A 12,375-nucleotide genomic window follows, 5' to 3' on the forward strand; every position below is an offset into this window, starting at 1 on the left:
CAATGCCCATCAGTGCCTCCTCATCAGTGCCACCTATCAGTGCCCATCACTGCAGCCAACATCAGTGAAGGAGAAAAATTACTTATTTACAAAATGTAACATAACTAAGAAAAACTTTTTTTTGAAAATGTTTTGTGTTTTTTAGTTTTTTTAGCAAAAAATAAAAAAACCCAGTAGTGATTAAATACCACCAAAAGAAAGCTCTATCTGTCTCAAAAGAATGATAAAAATGTAGTTTGGGTACAGCGTTGCATGACCGGTCAATTGTCATTCAAAGTATGAGAGCGCTGAAAGCTGAAAATTGACCTGGGCAGGAAGTGGGTAAAAGTGCCTGGTAGGGAAGGGGTTAAAGAGCCTTCCGACATAAGAAAGCTTTTTGATAAATTTGAACACATCTGGAAACAAACGTACAATAAAACTCTAGAAACACAACTATCATTGTTAAATTGAACCTATTACTGTTCCAGGAATCTGAAAACTCTCTCAAATATGCCAAACAAAAGATATACCCCCAGGTAGTTAAACCACACACATTTTTTGCGAGAAATCTGATTTCAATAACTATCTACTACACTCCTATATATCTAAAAGATGATAGTAGCCATGTTACTGCTAAGCCTATTAAACTTGTTCAACTTTCCTATAAAAATTTGATGACCCCATATGCTAAAATCCTTTCAAGCCCACAAATGTGAACATATTTTGAACAAGTGGCATTCAAAACCATTTTTTTTTATTATTATATGTTTATTTAATTTCTCCAATACACAAATATAGCAAATCCAAAATACATCACATTCAAAGTTCATAAATCTATTTTACTACATCTTGTCCCCACCCCTCCCTACATCCCACTATCCCTCCACCTTAATACCCCCGTCCAGATCTTATTGACTAAATTCTTACTCCTCTTATCTGTCAATGTCTATGTCCCCATCCCTCTCACAACTCAGCTCTTTCAAGTTCCCCGTCAGGCTCTCCCCGGACTTTTCCCCCCTAAGCTCCATACCAGTTCTCAGTGTCTTTTAGATGTTTTAAAGTCTAACCAACTACTCCACATTTTCCTAATTTTGTTACATTTTATCGTCCTCCATATGACACAGTTCTTCCATCCTAAAAATATTTTCCACTCTATTTAACTAATCATTTGTTCTTGGTGGCTCCGGGGCTTGCCGGTACTTGGGGATCAAGCCTTTAGCCGCAGTGATCAATTGATATAATATCCTGTTTTTATACTGTTTGCCTACGAGCTCTGAGTAAAATAGACATGTCCACGGATCCATTTGTATGGTGATCCCACTGATTTCCTGGATACAATTAATTATTTCTTTAAACAAATCCTGTATTTTTGGGCAATCCCACCATATGTGTGCCATTGTAACCTTTTTCCCCACAACCTCTCCAACATAAAGGTGAAACATCCACTTGCTGTTTATGTGCCACACTCGGTGTAATATACCACCTTGTCAAGCATTTGTAATTCATTTCTACTGTGTCAATGTTTGTCACCTCATGTGTCAATTTAAATATTTTCTTTCTTTCTTGTTCATTCACTTCTGTTCCATACTCCTTTTCCCATTTTTCCAAGAACCTGGGAGGATCAGCTCCCTCCATATCTATCAGGATCTTATATATCCTGGAGATGGCTTGTTTTTGGAACCAGTCCTCAGTGGCTGAGGGAGTGATGAAACAAAGTGTCCTAGTTGTCCATACCGCCACTCATCTAATGTGAAAAATAAATGATTTTTTCCCTTTAACTCTTGGTATGTGTGTAACTTCCCTTTGTGCAAAATATCCTTCAAACTTTTTTTATCTTTAATCTATTTACCAGAAACGATATCCTTCCCTGGAGGGGAATACTCCGTACCCACTAAAGGAGTCAAATTGGAATGATATTTTCAACCTTTCTGCTTATAAATTCCATCCCACACACTTAACACTATTCTCACTATTACCAAATTCTCATCTAGTGTACGAAATGTACAGTATGTGGTATCCATACAATCTTCCCTAGCTGTGCCTCACTTAGTGTTCCTTCCATATTCACCCAACCTTTCCCTTGTGAGTTAAATGTCCAGTCTGCTATTCGTGATAATAACCCTGCTAAATACTATTTCCTAAAATTAGGCAACCCCCGTCCCCCATTCCTTTTTACCCTACACAATACATCATAACTGATTCTCGGTTTCTTATTTGCCCATATAAGCCTGAGTATCATCTTCTTTATTACCCCGAAAAAAGACCCTGGCAAGTTTATTGGGAGCATGTAAAACTTCTAAAGAAGTTTTGGGACTATCACCATATTTACTAGGTTTATACGACCTATCCAAGAATCTCCTCCTTTTGAAAGTCTCCCCAACTGACCCTTTATTTCATTAATTAAGGGGATGAAATTTGCCTGGTTTAGGTTTTTCATTGAAGTTAATTTTATTCCCAGGTAGCCTATTTCCTTTTCCTTCCACGTGAATGGGAACTCTTTTTGAAGATTCAACTTCTCTTGCTTTAACATTTTAGATCTCTGACTTTGCAGGGTTTATTTTCAGATTTGAAAGCTTGCCATATTGTTTTAATAGCCTCATTGAGTTAGGCAACGTTATTCTAGGATCTACTATATAAAATAACATCGTCTGTGTATGCTGCCACCTTATGCTCCACTTCCCCTACCTTTATTCCCACTATATCTACACATCATCTTACCCTTGCCAAGACAGGTTCCAGTGACAGTACAAATAACAATGGAGATAGTGGGCATCCCTGTCTAGTATCGTTATGCATTTTAAAAAACTGGGAGAGGGATCCGTTGACCTTGACTGCCGCTGTCGGACCATTGTAAAGCCCTCTTATCCACTTCAACATTTTGGGCCCTAATCCTAAGACTTCTAACGTATGAACATAAATCCCCAGTTGACCCTGTCAAAAGCCTTCTCGACATCTATCAATAGAAATATTGTCGGCTGTTTCTCAGTCTTTACTCTTTGTAAGAGGAGCAATGATCTCAGACCATTGTCCTTCCCTTCTCTTTCCTGGATAAATCCTATGTGATCCAGATGTATCCACTCCAGAATCAGCTCCTTCAGTCTAGTTTGCAAAACCTTAGCAAACAATTTTGTATCAACATTTAATAAGGATATGGGTCTATAGCTAGCACACTGTGATCTATCCTTGCCTTCTTTGAGTATGATGGTCATATGTGCTTACAGTGATTCCTCCCTTTGCATCCCATCTCCTATTGAATTCATGTAACCACACATTTTGGGGACCAGAAGATCTCTAAATGTTTTAAAATAACCCACCATATATCCTCCAGACCAGGGCTCTTTCCTGAGGCCGTGTACTTTAATGCCAACCTAATTTCCTCCAGGGTAATAGTTCTCTCTAGGGCCTCTAATTTTTCTTCTGCTATTCTTGGCATCTCTACCTCCTTTAAGTATTTCTGCCTTTTTCTTTTCTTATCATCCTCTATTTCTTTTTGATTTCTAGGGCTCACATTAAAGAGCCTACTATAATTTTCTTGAAGCCTATTAGCGATATCAGTGGTGGAATACACCAGCTCTCCTTTACCAATTTAAATTTTATCTATAAAGTTTTTGGATTTCTGTTTATTTAACCTCCTCATTAGATGTTTTCCAGGTATATACCCCCACTGATATCTTTCTTTTGATACCCTATTAAATATCTTCCTCAACTCCTGTTCCGTAAGATCTTTTAGTTCTTCTCTTTTACAGATTATCTTCTGATATATATCCATGCCTCTCTAATTTTTTTATGTAACTGTTCTAACTTATATAGCTCCTCCATCGCCCTCTTTATTTTTTCCCCCTGTTCTTTCTTTTTTTTGGCCACTATCCCTATCAATATTCCCCTGATATATGCCTTATGAGCCTCCCACACTGTGGCTACAGAGAGCTCCTTGGTCCCATTAAACTCAAAAAATTGCTCAATTTCCTGTCTAATCTTTTTCTCTATTTCAGGATCTTGCATAACCTCATTTAGTCTCCAAGTATTTGTTTTGTCCTGCTCAGCAAAGATATGCAGCTTTGTTTCCTCATATTTTATTTCAGTTGTGTCCCATAGACTTTTCCATAGTCTTTCCCTGCCTGCATAATGATGAAATCGGACTATCACGTCTCTGGGACTGTCCCCCAATATTCCTAAAGACCATCTAATCTTGTGTGCTCTCTCAATTTGGGAGGTTTTCTGATACCGGTCTACCCATTATACACTCTCTTTATTTTCTCCTCAAGATCCTCTGCCTGTTCTTCTTCAAGTAGGCCCCAGTACCTTAGATTCTTTCTTCTGTTGCGGTTCTCTTGGTCCACTAACTTATATGAGAGCTTTCTCTGTTCACTACGCATCTTCTCCACCTGTGTTTCCAATTTTGATTATTATTATTATACAGGATTAATATAGCGCCAACAGTTTGCGCAGCGCTTTACAAAATTAAGGTAGACATTACAGTTACAATACAATTTGGCACGAGAGGAAACAGAGGGCCCTGCTCATTAGAGCTTACAATCTAGGAGGAGGTAATAGCTGTGGTGGGATGAGATGGAGGAAAGAGATGGTGGTTTACTAGGTAGAAGCAGGATAGGCTTCTTTAAAGAGAGAGGTTTTCAGGGAGCGTCTAAAGGTGGATAGATTAGGAGACAGCTGGATAGATTGGGGTAGGGAGTTCCATAGGATGGGAGAAGCTAGGGAGAAGTCCTGGAGGTGAGCATGGGAGGAGGTGACACGGGAACTGGAGAGCAGAAGGTCTTGGGAGGATCGAAGAGAGCGGTTTGGTTGATATTTTGAGACCAGGTTGGTGATGTAGCTGGAGGCAGAGTTGTGGATGGCTTTGTAAGTTGTTGTTGTTAAAATCCAAACAAGGATAACGTAGATCCCAATAACCACAGACCTATATCTCTGCTCATTGTGAACAAAAAAATCGTAGCTAAAATCTTGGTAAATAGAATCAACACTCTCAACCATCCATTGTGACTGAGAAGGGTTTATTCGACAAAGTGCTTCATTTAATCAGTATCATGAATAAAACAAATATACCTGGTTTCATGTTATCTTTAGATCTACAAATAGCTTTGGACTCTTTCTCAGGATTATATGAAATATACCATACCTAAATGGGGTTTTGGGGATCCTTTCTTAGTTTGGATTTCCTCCCTCTACATCAACTCAACCCCTATAATTGATACACGAATCAAACTGTTTTACCGTGGGTGCTGCAATGGGTACCACCAGACATTAAGTGACATAAAGGAAAATGTTAGAGTCAGGATGAGATCTGAAAGACTAGGAAAATCTCAGATAGAAGTAAATGTAGAAAGGGAAACTTTTTGCTTACTTCAAGAGTTCTGGGCAGAGCAGTTGACACTTCTTGGTGTGTTAGATAGCGGTTCCCTTTACATGTGATGTGGTTCTTCCTGCAGACACCTAAATCACTGAAGAATCCAAGTACAACCAAAGAGATAGATCAGGGTCAAGAAAGAAGCCATAAAGTGGACTTGAATAGACATAATAAACATTTCAAATTGTAGGTAGATTTCAAACACACCATTTTTCTGGACCAAGAGCACTGGTCCAGAATAAAGGATTTCTGACAAAAGTGCTGTTATTAACTAGGGAACATTTTCCATGAGCCCTTTTATTTTCTTCCAGTCTGTTAAATTCAGCAAATAAATTGTAATTGTGCATTAAAATGTGGATAAACATGTTTAATATATATATAATAATAATGGATGTTTATAATTTGAGAATTTCTCTTGCATTTTATTTTTAGTCTTGTTTACGATCTTGTTTCCAAGAAATGATGGTTGAGTACTGCAAGTGTGCCCATTACCTATATCCACTACTTGATGGTGCCCATTACTGTAATAACCAGGAAGATCCTGATTGGGGTAAGCAAAAACAGAATTCTGCAAACTTTATAGGCCAGTATGGCTAGTGGTAGCACATTGGTCGTGCATTTGATTTGTGTCAACCTAAAACATACACAGGGGCCCTAGAAGACAAGAACAACCATAATGGTTATCCTATGTTAAATACAGAGGAAGCCATGTTGAAGGCCTAGTTCACAATGAGGTCTATGAATGTCAGGATTCTAATAAGATATGCTAGATCCTGATCATGAGCTTACCAGAAGTTGACTGGTGAATACTTGATATGAAGAGAAGTGCTCTAGGCTTAGAAGATCACAGGGCCCTGTCCTAAAGTTGTCTACATGCGTGAGTGTTGATAGGGTACCTAAGGTAGTGTTCTGTGGTCTACGTACGCCGCAGCTATGCAACATAATACATGTAGAAAAGGTCTGTGCCATTAAATGCTTCTAACTGATGGAACTCTACCATGACATCTATAGTTAAAGTCAGTCATGTTACTGAAGACAATACTAGAAAAAGGATTAAATGGGAAGTACAACAAGGATGGCATAGCCTGGGAACTGGGGTAGTTTGCTGGCAGTAAGTTTTATCAAGTCCCCAGTAAAAGGATCATATTCTGTATTGTGTATCTTCAAGAATATATGCAAAAGATATGATGGTTAATTATCTCTAAGGATTGAATAAGAAAATTGTTAAATTGTTTGCATATTTTTCTTTACAGTGTCATGCTTTTATAACCTAAGCAACAATGTAGTAAAGAGAGAACGTTGTATCGACATGTGTCAGCAGCCCTGCAAGTAAGTGTGCTAAATCATATATTCTATTTCCATCATGCTATTGGTAGCCGTCTTTTGCACAATTTGAACCTTATAAACAAGGATCTGCTTAAACCATTACATTAAAGCATGAAACTGTCCATTACCCTGAAATTTCAGTTTTGAATAGCTACTGGTAGGCCAAATCACTGACCATCTCCTAATTCCCAGGAACTCTCTCCAAATCTGAATGTTCATTTCTAGCTGCTTGCTGTTGTTATACAGATTAAGCAGCCACTGTCATGGGTGATATTTGTATGTAACATCTCTTCAAAATGATGATGTCCCTCCTTCACGGATCATTTTCAGTTTCAATAAGTTTCTTTTGAAGGTTCGTAAGATACATAATGTAACCTGTGCAAATGCACAAACGTGACTAACTTATGAAAAACATCAGAGTGCATCTATAAGTCAAATAAAACCAAATAGGTTATAACAGTAAAAGTCAGTAAGCATAACATTCTGGAAGCCAGAGTTGCAATAACAATACATGTATTGTGGACTGCCTGAAATTAGGTAGGGAAGGAAGGGTGAGTGGGAAAAGGGAGGGAGGGAAAACTTCTCTTAACTGTGAACTAGGAGGCACTCTTGGATTAGATAGAGTTGGGCGCTACACAGAAGGTGGTCCAAAGATGTAGTAGCCAAGGCCTTTGTGGACCGAGGGTCAAGAGAAAGATTAGAGGTAAAGGAATAGAGCAATACCAAAAGAAATATTAGAGCAGGAGGACATCGGGGACACCCCAGCCAGAATCCCAGGCCTGTCAATGCCTATAGTAGCGTATAGATTTAAGGGACATGGAAGGATGAGTGTATTGCATCCATTGGGCCCAGGTTCAGATAATGTTCTATTATTTTTCCTATTGGCATTGCCTTATGTTAAACATACAATGTCCCCTCTGTTAGTACTTGGGGCCAGCTCTGATTGGTGCAGTAAGAATGGTGCTCTATAACAGAAAAGGTGGCAAAAATAGAATCTTTTGGAGATCTTGGAGTTCGAACCATTGGAGCTACAAGGTATTTATGAAGATTCAGTCCTCTTCCATCCAATCATCAGTAAACTGACCTTTTTGAAGAGAGCATCACTTAAATGCACTGAGGGGACATGAAAGGAAACTTATATAGTTTTGTGGGTGGTGTCATTAGGTGTCCAGGTTCGGGGAAGATTTATAAACAAGGCAAATCTAGGCAGGAATTAAAGGCGCATGGGATGCCCAGGGAGCCCAACTACAACTTTCAGGCCTTGCAATAAACCAGTGGAATAGCAATTTTGTCAAAGCTGTGCCCCTGCTTGTTACCTTACAAGGGTGGATGCATTTGTAGACAGTTGTATGTGGTGAGACCATGTCATACAGAAAGTGTGAACGGAGGGTCTTCTCTTAATGAACTCCAAATTAATGTCAATCAAAGGAATGCGGAGGTCATATCTGCCACCTTTTCTATGTCCCATTTCTGCCTTAATACATTGTACGTCTCTGGTCCAAGTTCCTGCCTATTTTGCAAACTCTAAATTTCATAAGACAGCACACATCCCTTGGATCTTAAACACTCTTTATTGGTCACGATTAAAAGTTACATAAATGCAGAAATGCGTTAACTTTGGCATGTGTATGTACCTTTTATTTGTGACCAATAAAGTGTTCGAGATCCCAAGCATGTGTGCCACCCAGGGGCGGACTGACAACTCATGGGACCCCCGGGCAATAGGGGATCATGGGGCCCCTGTGTCCTTGCCCACACTTAAACCACACCCAAAAAAGCCTTTGAAAGGTACCAGGGGCATCTCATGGGGCCCCCTTCTGACCCCGGGCCCTTGGGCAGTGCCCGAGTTCCCAAATGGTCAGTCTGCCCCTGGTGTCACCTTATGAAATTGAAATACTACTACATGGCAATCAGGACCCAATTATGAGAACTGTCTACCTGCACTGCAGACTGAGAATATTTTCCGGGTTGAGCAGCAGTGAGTCTTGGAATATTTTGCAAACTCTGTAATTCTTTATGCTCCTTGGTAATCTGTAATGATGAGAAATAAGACCTACTCCAACCATTTTCCACATCTTGCCTAAAAGCAAACCGAACATAATGTTTAAACTTGAACTTCATGCTCAACAAATATTGTACAAATTTAAGAACCAATGTATTCTTACTTGAATATTGGCATCCTTTCTGAATTTCTTCTCGATCGGTGCACAAAACAATGCCTACATGAAGAGGTTACCAGTAATACAAACCAGTTATTTCTGCTGTCCCTCCTAGCTGCAGGGTGACTGGTCTCGTATTTGCCTCCTCTTGTAGTTTTCTGTAGGCAGCCTGTAATGGGTGGGACTTCCAGGCCCCTTGCACAGCTCTGGTCTCTGGGTTTGCAACAGGAATAAAGGGGAAATCTTCCAATGGGGACACTAGATTTCCTTTTTCTTCTTGTTTTTTTGCCTGTTTTTGACCAGAAGTGAAGGGAGATCTCCCCAATGGGATGAAGATGACAAAACTGATAGGGGTTATAACCCTCACTTATCTATCCAAAATGAAAAAAGGTTTTGTCTTCTGTCTACTTTAAGTTATATAGATTACAGCAAAGAGAACGCCAGGAAATGCCCATAACCGCTCAAATCACTAGTTTATAAAAAAAATATTAGGGAGCTGCATCAAGAGAGAAAAACATTCTAAATATGCACTTCTTTCATTAACAGTGACAGTAATTACAAAATGACCATCTCCATGGCTGACTGGCCATCAGCAGCAGCAGAGGTAGGTTTCCGCAGTTGACGCAAATGCCACCCAAAAGTGGTGATGTTTATTCACAATGTCAAATTGAATATATTCTCTGCAAAACACAGGCCTTAATAATAAAGTCATGAGTATTAGTAAAGGCTCATGTTTATGGACATTTATGGACAAATTCCTACTGAAGCCTATTAACATATTTTTCAAAGCTTTTTTAAAATTCTTCTGATGCTAGAGCAAAGCTCTCCAGGTGCATTCTGGGATAATAGTCCTCCAGGGGCTGAGATATGTTACTATTCATGCTGTGATGCCTACCTGCCATCTGCTGTGTTTATTCACTGTTCCCATTGACGTGGCATTATCAACGCCAATGCAGCTTTGATCTGGAAAAACATTGCATCTGAAATGATTATGAACATTCTTTATCAATTAATAGACACTCATTTTTTTCATCTAGTTGAAAAAAGGTCTTTGAGACCTTTTGGCTTTTAATGTACATTTGTCATGAGAATTATATGGGGGCTTTCAACATACAATTGCCTGTCTGTGTCTAATTTTTTTGGCCCATAGCAAACACATACCGAATGAAAGTCAAATGTCCTAATCTCGAAGCATCAGCATGACAGCTGAGAAACTAGCATTATCATGATGAGTGGTCACCCTACCTATTTCTCTTGTGACAGGTTATTTTATTGGAAAAACTCTTTCTGTTAGTCTGCAATTCTGGAATGATGAGTTAAAACACAATAAAATGTTATCAGTTATAAATACACAATGATTTCAGTTGAAGCATTTCTTTACTGCAAGTTATGAAATAGAAAGAAAACAGGTGGCGCACACACCTAGTGCATTATCCAAGGTTTATTGTAGGAATGAAATAATAAAAACATACTCACAGACGAAGCATGTATCTAAAAAGCATAGAAAAATGACAATGGCCACAACGGCGGGCAAGGTGTTCTCACTGTCAGTGCGGTCAAATAACTGACGCGTTTCGGGGACGAATCCCTTTCCTCAGAGCTGATGGCCAACCTCTGATGCTGATGTATGATGAATGGAAAGAAAGAGCCTACATCAGCATCAGAGGTTGGTCATCAGCTCTGAGGAAAGGGATTCGTCAACGCGTCAGCCATTTGACCGCACTGACAGTGAGAACACCTTGCCCGCCGTTGTGGCCGTTGTCATTTTTCTATGCTTTTTAGATACATGCTTCGTCTGTGAGTATGTTTTTATTATTTCATTCCTACAATAAACCTTGGATAATGCACTAGGTGTGTGCGCCACCTGTTTTCTCTCTATCCAGTGGCTGATTTCCCCGTCTGAGGAGGGCTGCACCCCTGGAACATTTCCTTTGGTTGTCGCTATCCTGGTACCCTTGGCTTCCCTTTTGGCTGTGCATATCCTGAGGCGCTGGAGAGTACATACGATAGCAAGTTATGAAATAAGCTGCTTTTATGGTCAAATATTTTTGTATTCCAAAGAGATTGCTTAATATAAAGTATGTCATGCTCTTTGCCAGTATGCAGGCGCAAAGCAGAGAGTGATATGAAGTGGTGAGAACTGGTAGCCACAATCCTAGTTCATAGATGTGTATTCACTGGGGGAATCCTAGCTCTTGTAAGAAGGAGCCTTCCCACTTCAGTTTGTGAGTTTTTTTTAGATCTGGATACTTTTATGCTTTTATAGCGGTTTTATGGAATAGTCCGGTGTACCCATAGATGTGAGATGAGTGTTCTCATCCTGGCTGAAAATGGCTAGATTGAAGGACCATCTCATGTCTGTGGTATGCTCTGATAGTCATGTCCAGGGGCGGACTGACAACTCATGGGGCCCCCGGGCAATAGTGGATCATGGGGCTCCTGTGTCCTTGCCCAAACTCAAAAAAACCTATGAAAAAGGTATCAGGGGCATCTCATGGGGCCCCCTACTGACCCTGGGCCCTCGGGCAGTGCCGAGTTTCCAAATGGTCAGTCCGCCCCTGGTCATGTCTAACCAGATAAGCCATCATTGAAGCTCTTACTCATCTTCCCTCTTTGTAGAGGTACATAGTAAGCTATCTCCTAACTTTCAAGGCTTAGATAGCTTTTAGCACACAGTGTTGAAGCAAAGGAAACACCTCTGCCATGCTCCTAGTTAGATGTCAAAACACAACCTTAAGGATTTTTATACTGTTTTTTTTTTTAAATCGCAAATGCAGTAATTAAAGGGCTTGTAAATATGTACATATACCCAGTGACACACAGAGATTAAGCAAATCATCCTATATAAGTTGTACCTGTTTATCTTCGGCTGTCTATCACCTACATCAATTCAAAGTGGAGAATTTACAAAGGAGCAGGGGCGGACTGACAACTCATGGGGCCCCCGGGCAATAGGGGATCATGGGGCCCCTGTGTCCTTGCCCAAACTCAAAAACGCCTATGAAAAAAGGTACCAGGGGCATCTCATGGGGCCCCCTACTGACCCCGGGCCCTTGGGCAGTGTCCGAGTTTCCAAATGGTCAGTCCGCCCCTGCACAGGAGCTCTGAAAAGCAGGGGGTGGAGAGCTGAAGTTACACCCAGTGAGGAGAACTCTGAGAGCTGATTGGAGGGAGGGAATACCCCTCCCCCTTAACACAGAACACAGGAACGGAGCTGAGGCTGTCAATCACAGACTGTGTCCTCCCCGTCACCATTTTTCTCCTGGTGTCAGGAAAACTCGTCAGAAGTGACTTATGCTGATAGCACAGGAATGAGGCAGCAAAAATGATAGTTAGTCCTTTGTATACAGACAAGCATGCACTACAGAGGGATATGTTTTGTTTATATTTCATGTCAGAGGTTTACAATAACTTTAGGATGCTGGATAAGCTGTTTAATGTAGTATAACACTGTTGGCATTTTTTTTATAGAATGTCTGTACATTGGACCAAAAAGGGAAACAACTGAGCAGGAACGAGGGACAGAGGGACTTAGTTCTGAAATAG

General features: G+C 40.2%; 1 protein-coding gene across 2 annotated transcripts in view; it reads left to right on the forward strand.

Annotated features, from left to right (window-relative positions):
* The window catches only part of SCNN1B (sodium channel epithelial 1 subunit beta), a 140,147-nt gene that overhangs the window by 98,261 nt on the left and 29,511 nt on the right, over positions 1-12,375 (forward strand). For both annotated transcript variants that reach the window (XM_089682776.1, XM_089682783.1), the window contains 3 exons: positions 5,777-5,894; positions 6,598-6,673; positions 9,376-9,433. In XM_089682776.1, coding sequence (XP_089538902.1) covers positions 5,777-5,894; positions 6,598-6,673; positions 9,376-9,433 — 252 coding nt within the window. The remainder of the gene's footprint in view (positions 1-5,776; positions 5,895-6,597; positions 6,674-9,375; positions 9,434-12,375) is intronic.

This window comes from Staurois parvus, unplaced genomic scaffold, assembly GCF_062004578.1.
Source record: "Staurois parvus isolate SC_StPar_1 unplaced genomic scaffold, SC_StPar_1.0 ptg000018l, whole genome shotgun sequence".
In the NCBI taxonomy this organism is placed as follows: Eukaryota; Metazoa; Chordata; class Amphibia; order Anura; family Ranidae; genus Staurois; species Staurois parvus.